Below are 20,878 nucleotides of genomic sequence, written 5' to 3' on the forward strand. Positions count from 1 at the left end.
TCCCTCTGTTCATTTGACACAGATATCCTGTGCACTACATCAACCCCCTTGAACTCTCTTACCCCTCTGAATGCAGAACTTTAAGTGACCTGATGGCTATGCTGTACAATTTCACCAAAAATCTAAGCTACAGCATTGTTTTTGGCATTTTGATTAAGGGACTGTAATATTTCAATATGAAAATTATATTTATCAGTTTTATAGTTCTTATCTTAATCAGGCGCTGATTTTGTCTTTCATCAGCAAGCTTGTTTCTGAATTGCGCTTGTTACAATGTCCAATTATTTAATCGTAACGGGAACTTCTTAGGCACTGGACAACATGGTGGATGTAAAGATCTGTTGCAGGATCTGGGGGATCTCCTTGGTATCCATGGCAATAAAAGACCGGCCTGCTGGTAGCATCTTCTGCAGCCTGGGGATCAGAATGGGAAGGGAACAAGAATTACCATTGCAAATTACGTTCCTGACAGCAAACCAAAGAGTCCTGAGAGTTTCTTAAGAAAGGATGTTTTTACTTTTGAATACCTTGCTGGTACATGCCATTCACACTGCTGTCACTATGCAATTAAAAGCTTGGGAAAGCAGCAGCGCAAGGAAACAAAGGGGGTTGTTATGTCACAGAGGTCTTTTCAGCAAGACAACTGACCTGTTTCTACAGATTTCCATTCTTTTGTTATTGTCCCTGTTTCTGGCGTGTGAAAATCTCTGCTGAGATTAAGGTACCAATGACCAAACAAGGTACAGTATTAGCACAGCTGATCTTCCAGAAACAACTAAAAACTCACTCTCTGTAGGGGGATCATTTAGTTCATTTAAAAATGTTACTATACTAACCTAAGTGTTTGGTAAACCTTAACTCCTCCACCCCACAAAAACTACTGATTTTATCTGAAGTTTTATATATTGGCTATAAATGTGCTGTTGATATTTCAGTTTCTAGGTTAAATTGAATTAATGTTTTACTACAGCTGCTTGCCTGAGGCCTATGGTAGTCAGCCTTGTACACTTTTATTCAAAGCTTTTAATAGTATAAAAGATATACATTTCAAAATTCACATCACTCATATTTAATCAGCAGGTTTGGTGTACATTGTTTCACTGATTTTTTAAAACAAGTTTTCATTTATATTCGTGTCCCACTGTCATTGCCCCATAGACTATAAACTCAGTCCCAGAGATCTCCCATTTGAAATGAAAATATAAACCATGTGGAAATATATAAACCACGTGGAAAGAAAAAGTATTAAAAATAACTCCCCTCCCCCACTTCCAACCTAAAATTATATTTGAAAGGAAAGCTTTGCTTAATTATGCACATACATGCAGTTGTATTTCAGTGGTACTGTGTCCTATATATATATATAGATATATTCTATATCTAGTAAATTGGGCAAATTGATAACCTCTTCTCCTCAGGGATGAGTGTGAATGATGAGCCCATTTTTCCAGTAGGAAAAATAAAACTCAGTCTCCAATAATATTTCAAAGTAGGAGCTCTTTATGGGGAACACAAACAATAGATGGATGGAACCTGCAGAAATTCAATGAATAGCAACCACTGCGCAGCTGCATGTTCCAAACCTTTTAAAAAATTATACCACATGCTGTGATCGAACTCTTTCCGGGCTTGATCCTACCAGCCTTTCAGTCAATGACCCTTTTTTCCTTTTTTTTTTTTTTTTTAAAAAAAGCAGACTTGTCCCTTTAACATCAGTGGTAACTGGCACATGTTTACAACAGAGATAACAGCTTTGTGCTGCATGTACTGGCGACTGGGCAGCAGATGCAGAAGGTTGGTTTGTATAAAACTTCCCTATACCATCTCAAGCTATGACTAGGGCCCTACCAAATTCCCATCCACAAAAAATACGTCATAGACTGTGATATCTGGTTTCCCACCATGAAATCTGCTTTTACCCTATACTATATAGATTTCAAGGAGGAGACCAGCATTTCTCAAATTGGGGATATTGATCCAAAAGGGAGCTTCAGGGGGGGTCGCAAGGTTATTTTAGGGGGATTGGGGCATTGCCACCTATACCTTCTGCACTGCCTTCAGAGCTGGGCAACCAGAGAGTGATGGCTGTTGGCTGGATGCCCAGCTCTGCAGGCAGTGCCCCACCAGCAGCAGCGCAGAAGTAAGGATAGCAATACCATACCACCCTTACTTCTGCACTGCTGCCTTCAGAGCTGGGCGGCTGGATAGTGGCGGCTGCTGACTGAGGGCCCAGCCCTGCAGGCAGCAGCACAGGAGTAAGGGAAGCAATACCATCCTTAGTTCTGCGCTGCTGCTGGTGGCAGCTCTGCCTTCAGAGCTGGGATCACAGCCAGCAGCCACCTCTCTCCAGCTACCTACCTCTGAAGGCAGTGCCACTGCCAGCAGCAGCACAGAAGAAAGGGTAGCAGTACTGCAACCCCCTCTACAATAACCTTGAGACCCCTCCCCAGCTCCTTTTTGGATCAGGACCCCTAAAATTACAACACAGTGAAATTTCAGATTTAAATAGCTGAAATCATGAATTTTTTTAAAAAACCTATGACTGTGAAATTGACCAAAATGGACTCTGAATTTGGTAGGGCCTTAGTTATAATATAGGCTATGGAGCCATAAACAGAAATATAGTTAGTTTTTAGGCATCTCTCACATTGCTAAACATCTCCCGAGTTTCAGTTTAAGCTACTTTGGATTAGACTTATGTACCTGTATTTTTAAGTCCCTCATTAGGGAAGAATCCAGGGGTGCTGATTTGTGGCCAAAACCTTTAATTCCATACTGGATTTATGTCTTTGAAAGCCACTACCTTGGAGCCGAAGAACTGAATGGACACCCTTTTGATGCCACCAATGCCCTGAACTTGCTGGAGAAAAATTGCTGTTAAGTAGCATAAGGCCTATGCTGCCACCACTGCTCATCAAACAACACGGGACAAGAATCAGATCTTACTGACCTGTAATTTAGAGAAGAACACTACTACTTGGCTATTGCACCTACACACATTCTTCTGAAAGCACTCTTTAGATTCATGAAAAAGGCAAATCATAATATATTTCAGGGACTAGAAGCTATATATTTACCTGTCTGCCTGGTCTCCTAAGGATCCTATGAATATGGCAAAAGCATTAACTTGAGGGTTGATGGTCAAAGTTTGGGCAAATCTTACTGGTGGGATACCATATCGTTCAAGGTTTGCATCGCTCAAGACTATGACAAAATATTCATCAGCCTCTTCTTTGGCAATTTCACGAACAGCATGCTCCGTCCCTTCCAGAGTATGGTCTCCGCTCATACAGAATTGAGCATGGGCATGCATTATCTGGGTACACAACACAGTCAAAAGGAAATGTACAGAGAGAACTATTCCAAATAAAACACACATTTAGTTGGTATGAAAAGGAGCAAACATTCTTCTAAACCATATTAAGTGAAACATATTTAGAAATATGCATCTTGCTCCATATTTTAGAGAATATGTGGCATTTTAGGGCTCAGTCAAAGGTTCATTTCACTCAATACAAACATAAATTCTTAAAATCCAATCTGCAATGTCAGAACTGGAAAAATCACACAGAGGGAATTTAGCTTTCAGAACTAGAGAGTGAAGTAAAACACTATGGTAGGCTGGAGATTGGGTTTCCACATTGCTATAGATCTGAGGGAGAATACCCTGACCAAATCCCAACTGTTCATAAAGTATATTAGACTAATGGACTTCAGTATGAAGTGTTATTACCAAATATAAGACTCATGATCAGATTAAAGAATTTTGTTGCCCTCTGCACTGTGCAAATTGGGCTCCCCTCACCTTTCTTAAAGTGCTTTTGTCCCATACATGTCACCACCCCACACAGATCACAGAATGCCCCCCATCTCCCCCCACCCCACACACAGACCCCTGAATGCGTCTCCTATTCCACATATACCCACAACCCTACACCAGCCTCTACTTATTCTGACAGCCACCCACATATCCCAGCAGCCCTAAAATACATCCCAGTCCACAGGCCCCAATATTCTGCAGTCATCCCATAGCTGTCCCAGCTCCTCACTGCTGCCCTCGATTCAGTGATCCCATCCCAGGTTAGGGCAGCTTCTCTCAATCCCAGTCGCCCTGCTCCATGCCCTCCCCTTTCCCGGCCCATGTGCACATGGCCCCGAACCGCTCACGTCTGGCCCAGCCACTCCTCCATCATGACAGAGGGGTTTATGCCCCAAATCTGAGTGAGTGACATTGTGATATGGTGCACAGCATGGCTGCAACATTCAGTTTTGTTTTGTTTGGCGTTCGGGGGCCTCTTTCAGTGGGGCTCCTTCATGGAAGAGGCCCCCGAACGCCAAACAAAACAAAACAAGTGAACATTCGTTAATCTGAGCCTGCTCATGGTGACAATATAGACTTGAAAATTATTTAAACATATGGTTTACAAAACAAGAGAGAAACGTGTTATTCTGCATAGGAGAATGTGGAAGACAAAGCCATTTCCTATGAAAAAGTTAGGGAGTTTGGTTAGTGGAAAACGCAGTTCTCCTAGTCTAATATAATGGCCTATTTCTGAAAAAAAAATCCCCAACACTTCATAAGAGACACACTGATTTAGAAAAGAAAGATTTTCCCATGAAACTGCCAGCTTAAATATACAGTTCCACAGCGCCATTCTGTTAATTAGCTAAATTCTATGTTATATTCAGATTTTCTGTTGCTTTGATGTAGCAAAGGTTTCCTAATTACATTTACAGTACATGTTCACTTCACAATGATGGTTTAACATCTTTTCAGTCCAGGAGTTTACATACTCTTACTGCTATTACAGCACTTTATGGCTTCCAAGGACTGTACAAACAAGTATTAAGGATCACCCCCACAGTTTCCCTTCTCAATGGCTACATGTTAACAATAATATTTTGTATTAACGGAGAGCTTTCCATATAGCTGTACAACTGATCAGTGTGTATGGAACTTCCTATGATCATTAATGGACTGGTTAAGACAGTTCAAGAGAGATGTGTTGTTATTCTATTACTATGGCACAGGCTTTTTAAAAGTCTAAAAGGTTTTCCCCCAGCTTCACGTTTACATACATGGCTCCTTGTATCTCTCCTTCGCCTCCCTTCCAGCAACTTCCCTTCTCTTTACTTTTTGTATTCTGTGACCTGTAGAACTTATCCTCAGCATTGTAGAATCCTTGATTATCCAGAGCTATTTATCAACAGGATTTACCTTAATAATCTCTAATCTTTGCTTATTGTTCTTGGGAACTTTGTCACTCCCAACCAATGCAATGTTGAAGCCATCTCCTGAATGTCCAACGATATCGTACTGCAGGAAAGAGAATTAAAGTGTAATCTGTTAAGAATAAGGAATGACTGCTGACTCAGAATGACATGAGGTCTGATCAAAGGCAATCTGCTTCTAACTAAAAGATAAATACTGATTGCAGTTTACATTTATGATCAGTTTAAAGGAACTGACTACAATTTCTCACTACCACTAAAACACTTTTGCGAGATAAAATTGCCCAAACTAATGAAAATAAGCAGCAGTAACTCATTATATTTCTAGCATCTGATTCTGACTCATTCCACCAGTTTTACAGTGGTGTTAAGTGAGATTAGAATCTTAGCTTTTCACACTGCTCATTTTATCTGTAGAGTTAAAATTTACTCTCTTCTACCTGCAATCTGGCACACAAGAAGTGGACTGTTAAAGTGTAGCTCTGAGGTTTGACAAGCTGTTTATGTGATCTCGTTCTGGGAAAAAAAAAGTGTTACACACTATTTTTTAAAATCCATCCTTCACTTTTTAGGTCTGCACAATAGATCAAAACCTATGGCTGGAAATACACAGAGGAATGAATTCCAAGAGCCCCATTATGTTTTCTGATTTTTAATAATGATAATAATAGGATTGCATTCAGCATACTTTGGGCTTAGTAGAGGAACAAATCCAGCACAGTAATGGTCACACGGTGAAAGCACAGTGCTCAGTATTCAATACTATATCTCTTCCAAAAATTATATATAATTTTGTCCAAAACAATATAGGTTACTTTCTAAATTACATAAAGTTCAGAGATGAGGTTCTCTTGGGTTTAAAGTTGTATGACTTTTGTAATGTGCTATCTCTTCAGAGCTGGACCTTCTGATTTCTTCCCAGGATATCTGTTCTGACACTGATGTTAGCATACCAACTTTAAGGAGGTATTTCATATTTTGCAGCCTGGGAATACTACCCTGCTGCTTAGCACAAGACAATAATGAATGAGCCTTTCACTCTGAACTACTTGGTTCAAATTGAATTTAGATGATTTGTGAAAATAGGCTTTGAGTAGCTCCTAGACCAGGGACCTTTGGTACATGGCCTGCCAGGGAAAGCTGGTTTGTTTACCTGCCGTGTCGGCAAGTTCGGCCAATCACAGCTCCCACTGGCTGCGATTCGCCGTCTCAGGCCAATGGGGGCTGCGGGAAGTGGCACGGGCCGAGGATGTGCTGTCCGCCTTTCCTGCAGCCTCCATTGGCCTGGAGCCGCGATCGGCCGAACCTGCAGTTGCGGCAGGTAAACAAACTGTCCCGGCCAGCCAGGGGCTTTCCCTGGTGGGCCGCATGCCAAAGGTTGCTGATCCCTGTTCTAGTCCATACATCACTACAACCAAGCCACAGTTTAGTATGCTTCTCATCCCTGTATGAGAGAGGTACACGACTAGCGTATATGGACAACTTCAGGTGAAGGCTAAAAGGTATCTGAAAAATTACTTGGAAGCTTGAGCACCTGGCTGCAGTAGGACTGACTTAATCAATGCTATTAGTCTCATGCTTTAAGAATCATTAGCACAAAAAGGCTTAAGAACGCAGCTTCCCAAGAACAACTATTATAAAAAGAAGTCAAATGCAGAACATCTTGGCCTTCTATTTATCTTTCAATGTCTAGCAGCAGAAGTAGAACCCCAAATGCTTTTTCTCATGAATTGCATTGGGAGAAAAGATTAAGTAAGAATTAAGGACTTTGAGTGTGACCCTGGTGGAGGTTTTTTTTTAAACACAGTGTAAGTTTGCCTCACACATTAGCCTCACAAGCATGGCTGCACACACAAGGGAGATTAAAGAGGCTATAAACATAAAAAAAATAACGGGGGATATCAAGTATTCCCATATTGACTGGGTACATGTCACCTCAGGACAGGATGCAGAGATAAAGTTTCATGACACCTTAAATGACTGCTTCTTGGAGCAGATAGTCCTGGAAACTACAAGAGGAGAGGCAATTCTTGTTTTAGTCCTAAGTGCAGCACAGGATCTGGTCCAAGAGGTGAATATAGCTCACCCACTTGGTAATAGTGACACTAATATAACAAAATGTACCATCCCTGGGGGAAGGGGAAACACCAAAGCAGTCCATCATGGTAGCAATTAATTTCAGAATTTCAAAAATGAGGATATTAGTTAAACAGAAATTTACAGTGCCAAAACTGAAATCCCTGCAAGTTGCATGGAAACTTTTTAACGACACCATAATAGAGGCTCAATTTAAATGTATATCCCAAATTTAAAAACATTGTAAGAGGACCAAAAAAGTGCCACCATGGCTAAACAACAAAAGTAAAAGAAGGAGTTAGAGGCAAAAAGGCCTCCTTTAAAAAGTGGAAGTTAAATCCTAGTGAGGAAAATAGAAAGGACCATAAACTCTGGCAAATGAAGTGTAAACATGTAATTAGGCAGGCCAAAAAAGAATGTGAAGAACAGCTAGACAAAGACTCAAAAAGTAACAGTAAAAAATGTTTAAGTACATCAGAAGCAGGAAGCCTGCTAAACAACCAATGGGGCCACTGAACGATTGAGATGCTGAAGGAGCACTTAAGAGAGAGAAGGCCACTGTGGAGAAACTATATGAATTCTTTGCATCAGTCTTTGTGGCTGAGGATGTGAGGGAGATTTCCAAACTTGACAAATCTGAGGAACTGTCTCAGCTTGAGGTGTCATTAGACGAGGTTTTCGAACAAACTGATAAACAGCAATAAGTCACCAGGACCAGATAGTATTCACACAAGAGTGCTGAAGGAACTCAAATGTGAAATTGCAGAACTAACTGTGGTATGTAACCTATCATTTTAATCATCTTCTGTACCAGCTGACTGGAGGATAGCTAATGTGACACCAATTTAAAAAAAAAGACTCCAGAGGTGATTCCGGCAATTCCAGGCCAGTAAGCCTAAGTTCAGTACCATGCAAATTGGTTGAAACTATAGTAAAGAACAGAATTATCAGACATACAGATTAACACAAATTGTTGGGGAAGAGTCCAACATGGTTTTTGTAAAGGGAAACCATCTCTCACCAATCTACTAGAATTTTTTGAGGGGGTCAACAAGCATATGGACAAGGGGGATCCAGTGGATAAAGTGTACTTAGATTTTCAGAAGGCCTTTGACAAGGTCCCTCACCAATAGCTCTTAAGCAAAGTAAGCTGTCATGGGATCAGAGGGAAAGTCCTCTTATGGATCAATAACCGGTTAAAAGATAGGAAACAGAGGGTAGGATTAAATGGTCAGTTTTCAGAATGGAGAGAGGTAAATAGTAGTGTCCCCCAAGAGTCTGTACTGGGACCAGTCCTATTCAACATATCCAAAAATGGTCTGGAAAAAGGGGTAAACAGGGAGGTGGCAAAATTTGCATATGATACAAAACTACTCAAGATAGTTATGTCCAAAGCAGACTGTGCAGAGTTACAAAGGGATCTCACAAAACTGGGTGTCTAAGCAAAAAAATGGCAGATGAAATTCAATGTTGATAAATGCAAAGTAATGCACATTGGAAAACATAATCCCAACTATACAGATAAAATGGAAAAAAGGGTCTAAATTAGCTGTTACCACTCAAGAAAGAGATCTTTGAGTAATTGTAGATAGTTCTCTGAAAACATCCACTCAATGTGCAGCAGCATTTAAATGATTAGGGGTATGGAACAGCTTCTATATGAGGACAGATTAGTAAGAGGCTGGGAATTTTCAGCTTGGAAAAAAGACGAGTAAAGGGGGATATGTTGTAGGTCTATAAAATCATGACTGGTGTGAACAAGACGAACAGAGAAGTGTTGTTACTCCTTCTCATAACACAAGAACTAGGAGTCACTAAAATAAATTAATAGGCAGCAGATTTAAAACAAACAAAAGGAAGTATTTCTTCATACAACACACAGTCAATCTGTGGAACTCTTTGCCAGAGGATGTTGTGAAGGCCAACACTATACCAGGGCTCAAAAAAGAACTAGATAAATTCCTGGAGGATAGATCCATCAATGGCTATTAGCCAGGATGAGCATGGATGCAAAACTATGCTCTGAAGCAGGAGTCGGCAACCACTGGCATGTGGCTCACCAGGGTAGGCACCCTGTTGGGGTGGGACAGTTTGTTTACTTGCCGCATCAGCAGGTTCAGCCACTTGCGGTTCCCAGTGGCTGCGGTTCACCGTCCCAGGCCAATGGGGGAGGCAAGAAGCTGCAGCCAGCACATCCCTCGTCCGCGCTGCTGCCCGCAGCCCCCATTGGCCTGGGACGGTGAACCATGGCCAGTGGGAGCCACGATTGGCCGAACCTGCCAATGCAGCAGGTAAACAAACTGGTCCAGCCCCCCAGAGTGCTTACCCTGGCGAGCCATGTGCCAGAGGTTGCTCTGAAGTGTCCCTAGCCTCTGTTTGCCAGAAGCTGAGAATTGGTGACAGAGGGTGGATCACTTGATGATTACCTGTTCTGTTCATCCCCTCTTAAGCATCTGGCATTGCCTACTGTGGGAAGACAGGATATTGTGCTAGATGGACTATTGGTCTGACCCAGTATGGCCGTTCTTATGTTCTCCTGAAAGCTGACTTACAGCCCATGTGTGTTAAAGCACAAATCAAACAACCCAGTAATGCTTAAATTGGTGCAAACTTCACTGACATAATTGATTATTGCACTACTTAGAGCTGAATTTTCTAATAGCATCAGATGCTCTGTGAAAGATTTTGCTCTATTAAAGCTCTGGGTATACAAACTGTAAAACACAAGTTTCCCTAAATATCATCTTTCAGTTCATTACTTTTCTTGAGATGTTAGTAAAAGTTCATTCCACTATGCTGTTAAATACAGCACATACTGTGTTGTTGCTATTGTGCAATTCAGAAAGTGTGCGTGAAATGAGAAAAATTTCATCTTCCACTGCTGCTACCACACTCTGCACCAAGACGTTGCTTTTTTCAAAGCAATAGGGAAAAATGAAAGGCAATGTGTGATGAATGGAAAATGTATTATGAATCAGACAGGCTTTTGCTGTCTTCCAAATCCCTTCCTGTTCTGGACAACACTAAATATACCCTTTAATATTTTTATTTAGCCTGCCACCTGCTTGACTTTAAAAAAGAAATTATGCTGCCAAGCATTACAAAACATTTCTCCTCTTTCCTCTTCCACTTCCATTTCAATGGCACTGCCTCTAACGTCAGCTTCTCAGCTGTGGCCTCCTGAATTGTGTATACAAAATGTGTAATGCTCCCTTTTAATATCACTATAAATCAAAAACTTAAGGATTTCCCCAACAATTATATAGCTTGTAGTTCATGGAACCATTTCTGAAGTTTTTTGAAACCCTCATAAAACCTTTGCTGTGTAGTCTAATAACTAAGTTATGGCTCTTGATCTAAAACCATAGGACTTTGTACTTTATGTAAAGCACAGAACTAACTTCCATTTTAGGAGATACTGCATTTTGAAATAGGTTCAGCATATAAGATGGACAACACTAGAAAAGATGCTATAATAATTTCAAATCTGCAAAACGACTTTGTTATTATAATGTATATCCTGCCATTTGCACATATGAAAAGGGTAGATGGATACGCAGGTGTATGCACGATGGATATGCACCTTTTGCATGCATGGTTTAGGAGTAGCCTTTAAATATTTGATCTCCTGGAATACAACACAGTTAGCAGTGGTAGTAACATTTATTAAACGCCAACAAGGAGCTAAGCCACTTACAGGACAATTGGACACAGAATGATGCATGTTACCTTCCCCCAAGAAGCTTAGAATCTAAACAGACAGCACAGAATGCATTGAGAGGCTTGGAAGAAGGTTCAATGTTAGAACTTCATTCTCCTCTCTCTCACTCCTTTAATATGTTGAGTTAGAGGCTAAGTCCTTGTGAGATGCATGGAAGAGGTGATTTTGGAGGAGGAATTTAAAAGATGGCAGTTAATTTAGACCAACTGATTCCCTGATTGTAGAAAGAGTCTCCCTTCTCTCCCTCTCTGAACAAGGTTGTGCCTATGAGAATTGGAAACAAATAGTCACCATGGGCATAAAGGCGTACAGACAGACAAGAAATGTCCACTGTCACTCTTCTAACCTTAAATGGATCACTACCATATTGTCCGTCTTGGAACAACCACACTGTACATTTTTAGTTCTTGCCCCATGGTAAGTAAAGTAGCAGAGGAAAAAAACATGTGAGTCTACTTCATTTATCATATAATCAATATGTCAGGCCCTAAAGACTAATCTGACAACAAGGAAATCTTTGTCTCATGGGATGGTGACCAAAAGGGTAATATATAGTGAGAAAGCACAGTGAGGAAGGGAAAAAAGTTCCCTGATTCATTCCCCTCTTCAGCAGAGAACTAATTAAAGCACCAGAACAAAAAACGGGCATAGGCTGGGGAGTGGTTTTAAGCAGTCAAAAATAGAACTTTAATGACAGGAGTAGAGAATTTCAATATGTAATCAGTTTTGAATGTTTTTCTTATAATGCTGCTTCACAGATCCACCAGACCTCGCATCAGAAACTCCTAAAATCTGCCCTTAAATGGCTGCTTCTCTGAGAGATTAGTCCAGTCATTTTCAACCTTTTTTCATTTGGAGACTCCTAAAAAATTTCAATTGGCAGTGCGCACCCCTTTGGAAATCTTAGACATAGTCTGCGAACCCCCAGGGACCACAGGTTTGAAAACCATTACATTAGTCTACAACAGGAAGAGGTATCAGCAAGTATCTCCGAAGGTCAACAAATTCTGTCAAACCAAGTAATGGGAAGGGAATGGGGAAAGGTGGAGGGATAAGACAGAAGAGAAGAGAATGAGAGACATTTAACTCTTGCCCCTAGAAAAGTAAAGTAGCAGAGGGAAAAACTGTGCGTCTACTTCATTTATCATGTAATCAGTAAGTCAGGCTACAATTCCCAAATACTCTAAAGACTAGTCTGATAACAAGGAAGCCTTTGTCTCGTGGAAGGGAGAAAAAAGGATAGTAATGTATGGGGGAAGCACAGTTAGCTCAACAGGAGCTCTGAGAACAACTGTGGCTGGGTGCACCCACTGCCCTACAATTTCATGGGTCCAGGGTCCCTCATTGACAACTTGGGTCACCTCTGCTGGTCAGTGCAATGCGAGGCCATATCCCCTCATTGCCAATTTTATAGAGAACCGCACTAGTGATGACAATGGTCTTCTGTGGACCGTATGCTGCAATTGTGTCTAGTCCTTATGAAGAGGCGGAGAGAGAAATGGAGAAAGAATAATATCTCACTTGCCCCTGGATAAGAACATCACCTAGGATGCTCTAATTCAAGATGGGTCCAGCTGATGCAGAATCAGGGAGCTATAGCTAGGTCCCTGACAGCTCCTTCATTCTCCTGTACTGAATAGAGATCTGATGCATGCGAGAACTGAGCTAAGGTACAACTCAAGTGCAGCAGACGTAATGGAAGAGGAGAATGCCTCCCTGGTGTGCCACAAATTTCCAATATCTTATCCACCGCTATTATGTTAAGTATAAAACGAGCCTTTCAGTTCTTTAAAAGAGTGGCAATTTTCACAACTAATAATTGTGGTCCATTTTTGTATGACTGTTTTTAGAACCCTTAAGTTGGTTGTTAAAAGTGTGACAAATACTACAATTAACTACACTTTTAACTACTTATAAGGCCAAATGTGGGGTTTGGCTTATGCATTAGGTGACATGCTCAGCCAACTGAAATTATTTCTGAATACGATGTGATGTTCTGTAACCCACACAGAGGAATTTGAGATTTTTAAGGCCAAAAGAGAGCATTGCAATAATCTAGTCAGACTTCTTGCATAATAGAGACAATAAAACCTTGTCCAGTAATTTCTGCATCAAGTCACCATTATTTCTGTTTGAGCTACAGTCTCTGTTTTAGAAAGACATCCAGCCTTTAAATCTAGACTTCAGGTGACAGAGAATCCACCATATGCTTTGGGAAGTTGTTTCAATGGTTTATTGCTCTCACTCGTAAAAATGTGCACCTTATTTGTAGTCTGAATTTGCCTAATCTATTAGAAAAAGGTGTAACAAGAGCCAATGGTTGCAAGCTGATGCTAATGAGCCATCTACTATCAGAAATCTCTTCTGTATATAGATCTCTTAAACTTCTTTTGGATAAAATGATTGAGCTTCTAAAATCTCTCACTATCAGGCACATTCTCCAGAACCAGTACTCATTCTTGCAGCTCTTTTCTGAACCCTTTCTTATTTTTCAACATCCTTTTGGAAGTGTGGACACCAAAACTGACAAAATATTCCAGTCGATTTTTATTGGTAAATGTCAGTAAATGTCAATTTCACCATACACACACAAACCCAGGGCACATTATTTCCTTTGATCGTAACTGAAATTTATGGATGGGCAAAATAAGAAAAACGCTGTTTGAGAACTTATTAGAGTTTGATTTAAGGATATTTACATTTTATATTTTGACATGTGATGTTGACAATTTGTGTTTTAATAGTTATAAAGCTTTACTTTCTCAAATCTCAATGTCTGTCATAAATAATTACTGTCTGATCCCCCTGTTTTCTGACACCCATAACTTCCCAGAACTGTGAACATTTAAATAGATAAAAATAGAAAGAATGCATAAAAATAAACACCGAATCTGTCAAAATTTTAAAAAGATTGAATTCCGCCAAGCCAATATGTAAATAAAAATGGATTGGCTGAGATAAGGACAGGATTTTTGTTTATTCTGTTTAAAACTTTTCATATTTTGTTTTGATTAACACCTACTTTAAGTCATATGCCTGAATAGCTGGAAGAAAGGTCTTCACTAAATATCTGACACCTACACTCTTTCAACTAAGGGCTGAGTTCTCATGTTTTGGTTCTCCAAGAATGACCTCCAGCAAAACAGGGAACTTCAGACCTGACATCCTTATTTCTAAGGTTAAGAATACCTTTTAGACCATATTTATATATCACAGAGAAGAAAAAGGGAGGAGGGCATATAGCTAATTTTTTTTGCCTTTATGGGTTATCTGAAATGAGATTTGGGTCAGGGTGAGAAATGGACACTTTTCTTATGTTCAGAGCATCAGAGCAGGATGAGGAATAATGGTGAGTGTAGCAGAGGGGAAGGACCTGGTTCCTCTTCCAGTATGTACGCATGAGTGTTTGAGCTCTGGTCACACAAAGGCTACTCATGCTTGTGTGTGCATTGAGCTCATGGTGCCTGTGTTTTATAGGCTTAAATATTTCTATTTAAAAAAAACATATTTCATAAACTGAATCATAATCTTCACTCATAGTGTTCAGTGCTTCCTATCCATGGACTGGTATTATTTTCAGGCTGCTAGCAACAGATTTAATTAAGTCTATATTTCCTTACATGGATGAATAATACTCTTTGGCTAGACAGAGTAACGAAATACTTTTTTCCACAGCCTGTACGCAGCCTGAGCAAGTAGTCATTACCACTAAACTCCTGGCCCAGCTATAGTTACCTTAAACTTGTGCTCGTAATTCTCAAAAGCTTCCATGACCATGCAGACAGCCTCCATAGAACGCTCCAGTCGACCATCTACCCCGTTAAAGCGGTACATGCTGCCAGAAACATCCACTACCAGACGCAAACGCTTAGGCTTCTGCTGAGGGCTACCAAGCTGCGAGAGAAAAGTATCAGGAAGAACTTTATGAATAGGAAAGCTACAGTTTTGATAAGAACAGAATACTGTAAAAGGAGTTATCACACACTTTTTCAAAACACTAGAGAACAAAAACTCTGTCCTAGCAGGAAAGCTCTCTCTAGCAAGTTCAGATTATTTTAATAAAGGTGTACTTATTTGAATTTTTCTGATTAATAGTTGAGAAAAATTTATTTTAGATACCTGAATCCAGTCTCTCTCTCTTTCTCTGTTTTATATACTCATTGACTGGAAACAAAATATGATAATTCCACACATTTATAGGGTTAATACCTTTGTTGCTAGATTTCTAATTAACAACATTTTATTACAATAAAAGGAATCTCAAATTTCCACTTTTTGCCAAGAGTCATAAGGGTAATGATTCCTTGAATGATGGTACTAAAGGGGACTTGTATAAGATTGTAAAGTTTGTCTGCTGAAGTTAATATCTTTCTAAACATGTGTGAAGTCTTTTTCTGATTAACTCCTCAATTTTGTACATTCTGACTGTAAAGCTTTCCTCTGCGACCTCCCCCTTAAATGTCTGTTTTAAAAACTTCTGGCATACTAGGTTCTGGAAAGGTATTTTATTCCATATGCAATGAGACAAGTCTGGATTCAAATGAAAGGCTATTAAAAGATGGTTTGGCAAAAAACCAAATATTTAAAATGATTATCTGTAACTGATTTCCAAACATATCTCTTTCATTCAGCAACCATTTGAGAATTTTTAGCTGAGTTTCTTCTTTTTATTATTAATGCAAATGACTGCAATATCAACTCCCCCATCCCCAATCCCATTGAAGCTCATGTTTATATATTTTTAATTCAAAATGTAAAAATTGCCTCCTTATTTTCACTGAGTAAGCTCTTTCTATAATGTATTGAAAAATACAAAACCAGCACTTTGAAGAGTACTGTAAATTAGGATATTATAGCTTTTCCCTTACTGAGCTCTGATGGATGGCTAGGCTGCATAAGCTGTTCAAAACAACAAATAGGGAGATCATGTAATATGAAAAATAAATTAGAGAGAGTTGTATCAAATACTGAGAAGAAAGCTATTCTAAATGATTGTTTGCAAAATGAAATTCCTTCATGTGTAAACATTAAATATTAAAATTAAAAATCTGCTATATTAAATCTGGCTATTACAATATAATGATGATCTTGTTTTCAAAGCTGGTCTGCCGCTTGTTCAGGCAAAGCCCCTGGTGGGCCGGGACAGTTTTGTTTACCTGCCACGTACGCAGGTTCGGCTGATCGCGGTTTGGGGCTACGGGAAGGGCGGCCAGCACATCCCTTGGTCCGCGCCACTTCTGCAGCCCCCACTGGCCTGGAGTGGCGAACTGCAGCCAATGAGAGCTGCGATCGTCCGAACCTGCGGACGCAGCAGGTAAATAAACCAGCCCGGCCCGCCAGGGGCTTTCCTTGAACTAGCGGCGGACCGGCTTTGAGAACCACTGATCTAGACAACTAGCCTTAAAGCTGATTTGTTTGGTGGTGTCAACTGGTTTCTTTTTCAATGACATATAATTCTAACAAAAAAATTTTCTGACGAAGGTCTAAAATTATGAGTAGTCATAAAACAGTAGAATTTAAAAAGTTTTTATTTAGGTTTTAATTATTCACTTATTTTCTCATTAATTTTATATCAGAATTGTTAATTTGCAAATCCAAAAACCTGAGTGTTGAAAGTTTTCTTATAGTATGATGAAGCGTGTTAGTGAGGAAAGACATGTGATAGTCATTTAATTTTATTTGAATTTGTTAACCATCTTTACTAGGCTAGCATAATGAAGCTCAAGGAACTAGAAAACTTGCTAGCTGCACCCATTATTTATGGAATACTCACTTCTGGCTCAAGCTCTCCCCGTCGTTTATAAATGGCTTTTTCTCCTGTTAGTCCATCAATTATTTTGGCATCATCTAGCTCTCCAGTAGCTTGGTGTCTCAGCCATTGTCTTTCCTTACCCTTGGCCTACAAGAGAAAAGCATCCTTAATTCATTCAGTGCTGCTGGCACATTTCACACTGTTTAAGAGATACAGAACGTGACACAGATATGGGTTTTCTTTGTAATTATCTGACAGCTCTGGCACAAGTTGGTGAAATCCGAACACATTTTCATAAATGCTGGGTATCTCTTGCTGAGAGACTAATTATTGCTGACAAAGAATATATTTTTCCTCACAACTTTTGTCACTTCTTAAGCCTTTTCACATACAGAATTTGAAATACGGACCATGTAATCTTTGCATTTTAATTGCAAATATATTGGAAAATGGTAAACAAATGAATCTATGTGGAAATCCATAGAGCTAGAGGGACAGGCACAACAGAAGTGTTTTCCATCCAGGTGAGAAAATGTATTGGATGACTAAAACAGAGGCAAAACTCAACAGTAGTATGTAAAAATACCTACACTGATGGAGAACCCTATCTAATGTGGATGACACAAAGCTGGGAGGTATTGCCAATACAGAGAAGGACAGAGATATCATACAGGAAGATCTGGATGACCCTGTAAACTGGAGTAATAGTAATATGATGAAATTTAATAGTGAAAAGTACAAGGTCATTCATTTAGGGATTAATAACAAGAATTTTTGTTTTAAGCTGAGAATGCATCAGTTGGAAGTAACAGAGGAGGAGAAGGACCTCGGAATACTGGTTGATCACAGGATGACTATGAGCCGCCATTGTGATTATGGCTGTGAAAAACGCTAATGCGGTCCTGGGATGCATCAGGCGAGGTATTTCCAGTAGAGATGAGGAGGTGTTAGTACCGTTACACAAGGCACTGGTGAGACCTCATCTGGAATACTATGTGCAGTTCTGGTCTCCCATGTTTAAGAAAGATGAATTCAAATTGCAACAGGTACAGAGAAGGGCTACCAGGATGATCCAAGGAAAGAAAAACCTGTCTTATGAAAGGAGACTGAAAGAGCTTGGCTTGTTTAGCCTAACCAAAAGACGGCTGAGGGAAGATACAATTGCTCTCTATAAATATATCAGAGGGATAAATACCAGGGAGAGAAAGGAATTATTTAAGCTCAGTACCAGTGTGGACACAAAAACAAATGGATATAAACTGGCCATCAGGAAGTTTAGACTTGAAATTAGATGAAGGTTTCTAACCATCAGAGGAGTGAAGTTCTGGAATAGACTTCCAAGGGGAGCACTGGAGGCAAAAGACACATCTGGCTTCAAGACTAAGCTTGATAAATTTATAGAGGGGATGGTATCATAGATTAATAGGGTTGGAAGGGACCTCAGGAGGTCATCTAGTCCAACCCCCTGCTCAAAGCAGGACCAATCCCCAATTGGCCCTTTGAAGGACTGAAATCACAACCCTGGGTTTAGCAGGCCAATGCTCAAACCATTGAGCTATCCCAGTATCAGAGGGATACCCGTGTTAGTCTGGATCTGTAAAAAAGCAACAGAGAGTCCTGTGGCACCTTTAAAACTAACAGATGTCATTTTCACAGATGTGTTTCAAGTGATGATAGCTTCTTCTTGAAGTATATTTGCTATTCTGATTATGCATTAATTAAAAATATTTGAGTTGTAAATATCTTAAGGGATAACCGAGTTGACATTGTTCTTTTCCTGCTAAATTTGAACTAGTTTCTTCTCCAAAATATTGCTAAATTATTTAGAATATTCAATGACTATCCCTTCCACATAGAACTGCATACAGTTCCCATTCTATCTATACAGTAAAAGCAAAACAAAAACACCCAGAAGTGTTTTTAATGTATTTTGCAAATGCATGTGATGCTGTTAAAACAGAAAGAGAAAACTGTGCCTGAAAACTCTTAAGGAAAAAAAAACAATTTTTTCATAATGATTTTCAGTTGTTTTTATGTCAATAGAATGATGTCTTTAAAGGATTCATGACAAAGCAAGAGACAAGTAAACAAATATTAGGGTCTGAATAATATAAACAATGTCCGCACATTATGCAATCATAGTAAGTTTAAATTTCCCTTTATTTCAAATGTAATTTGAAAAGTTATGAATTTGTATGTCTACTCATTGCAGTTACCTACCAAAGTTAGAAAGTGATTGAGGATTTTTAAGGAGCTTATTTTTCAAAACCATAATTACACAGTAAAATTTGACCTAAAAGTGACACCACTTTTAATTGTACCACTGACTTTATATTCCTGAAATAAGGAATGTCTGCCTGATAATTTTACTAGTTCTATGTTTTCTCATCTCTACTGATAGCCCCAACCACTCCCATTAAAAATGTAAAATTTCTTTCCTTTTCCCCACTTTCTTCACTTTTATCTTGAAGTTAATATACTTGTTTTTGTTTACAGTGTTTGTGTACCAGCATTGCTGGAAGCTAGCACAGTTCTATGGTTAATTAACTGATGATACAGCAAACAAAGGCAATAAAGGACAAACGTTTTTGCTGGTTATATCCTACGTAAAAAGAGCAGCTATTTTTATTTTTAAATGTGCCAATGAGAGGTTCTTTTTAAACCGAGTCAAATTTAAGCTTTATAAATTGAAGCTTTCTGCTACACACAGTTGGATGCCTGAAAAGCTATGACCAGGCAGGAGTCATGGGCCCCCTATGAAAATCTACCTTATTCACACTTCTGAGCCACAGGAGGGCTCCAAGACAGAATCACGGACACGGAATGGGATCCATGCACTGTCACACACAACCTCCTCATCCCCTAATGTTTCTTTTCTCACTTGGTTTAATTGTGCTCCTAAACAAGTTATCCGTACGGTGAGCCGTGTGGGAATACTGATTGTTGGGTTGGCCAGAATACAGGTCCACTTTAATGCTGCTTTTGAAATGGTCACATATTCCTGTAAAAGCAGCAAAGAGTAATGTGGCACCTTACAGACTAACAGACGTATTGGAGCATCAGCTTTCGTGAGTGAATACCCACTTTGTCGGATGCATATTCCTGTGTTTGCCCTAATTGTATGTAGGATCTGAATTTGCTCTCGACTCCCAAAAATATTATTAATCAAATAGTGATATAATGTTAAAGAACAGTTGGTAATATTTTGGCCCTAATCTAGTGAGTTGACAGTTCCCTTTACCAGTAAATCAAGTGTTACCTGCAGATTGTCTAGGATGATTCGGAGAGACTGAACTTGTCTTCGGACTGCTCCAGAGAACCTTTCGTAAGTAGATGCATCATATTCACTCATCTGGATCTCCTTTAATCTGAAGCAAGAAAGAGGCTAAAAAATTAAGAATGGAATCATGCAAAAAAGCATCTAATCCATTTCTACAGGCAGGGGTAAACTTATTTGTTGATAATGACTAAGCTCAAACAAGAATGGACAGACTTTGAGGAGTAGCAGCTGCTTTTATTGACTTCTGAAGAGACAGTTAATAACTGATGTCCACAAAGCCACATCACATTTAAAATGTATTAAGGGTATTAATCCTTTGGCAGTCTCAGATCCTTTTGTTTTAGCGATTAGGCTGCAAGTCATATATTTTAACAACTGTGATAAAATTACACAAGTGTTTGCTGGCTCAGGTGTTGCTATATGTACATAAAGGGAGTTGTTAAGGTGTGTACTTCTTACCTCATTTGCAATGCACTGTAAACATTCTGGGTAACCAACATTTAACACAAAGATAAGGTCAATTAGTGCTCTGCAAGTCTGTCCCCATAGACCTATAACTAGTTAGTACCTTTTAAACCCCCTCTACAAAACAAAGAAATCTCAGAACAAATGGAAAGTTTTTAACAAATGTTTAAAAGAATTGTTCTGAACAAAGAAGACAGAACACAGAGCTCAGTGTTGTTTGGAGGTCTAAATAGAGAATTATTTCTGAGCTGCTGATACTGGTATATATATTTTATACCATTCCCTGTAGGGCTGGTCTACACACAGATGTTCTACTGCTTTATCTGTTTCTAAGGCCTGGTCTACACTATGC

General features: G+C 39.5%; 1 protein-coding gene across 1 annotated transcript in view; it reads right to left on the bottom strand.

The window, feature by feature from the left end:
- Window positions 1–206: 206 nt before the first annotated feature.
- VWA8 (von Willebrand factor A domain containing 8) overlaps window positions 207–20,878 on the bottom strand; it is a 279,054-nt gene continuing 258,382 nt past the window's right edge. Inside the window, exons 39-44 of the mRNA XM_075065283.1 lie at window positions 20,041–20,149; window positions 16,803–16,928; window positions 14,765–14,923; window positions 5,219–5,317; window positions 3,078–3,316; window positions 207–414 (exon numbers count right to left, since the gene is read on the bottom strand). Of these exons, the coding sequence (XP_074921384.1) occupies window positions 306–414; window positions 3,078–3,316; window positions 5,219–5,317; window positions 14,765–14,923; window positions 16,803–16,928; window positions 20,041–20,149 (841 nt within the window). The 3' untranslated portion in view covers window positions 207–305. The remainder of the gene's footprint in view (window positions 415–3,077; window positions 3,317–5,218; window positions 5,318–14,764; window positions 14,924–16,802; window positions 16,929–20,040; window positions 20,150–20,878) is intronic.

Source organism: Chelonoidis abingdonii, chromosome 1 (assembly GCF_003597395.2).
Source record: "Chelonoidis abingdonii isolate Lonesome George chromosome 1, CheloAbing_2.0, whole genome shotgun sequence".
Taxonomy (NCBI): Eukaryota; Metazoa; Chordata; order Testudines; family Testudinidae; genus Chelonoidis; species Chelonoidis abingdonii.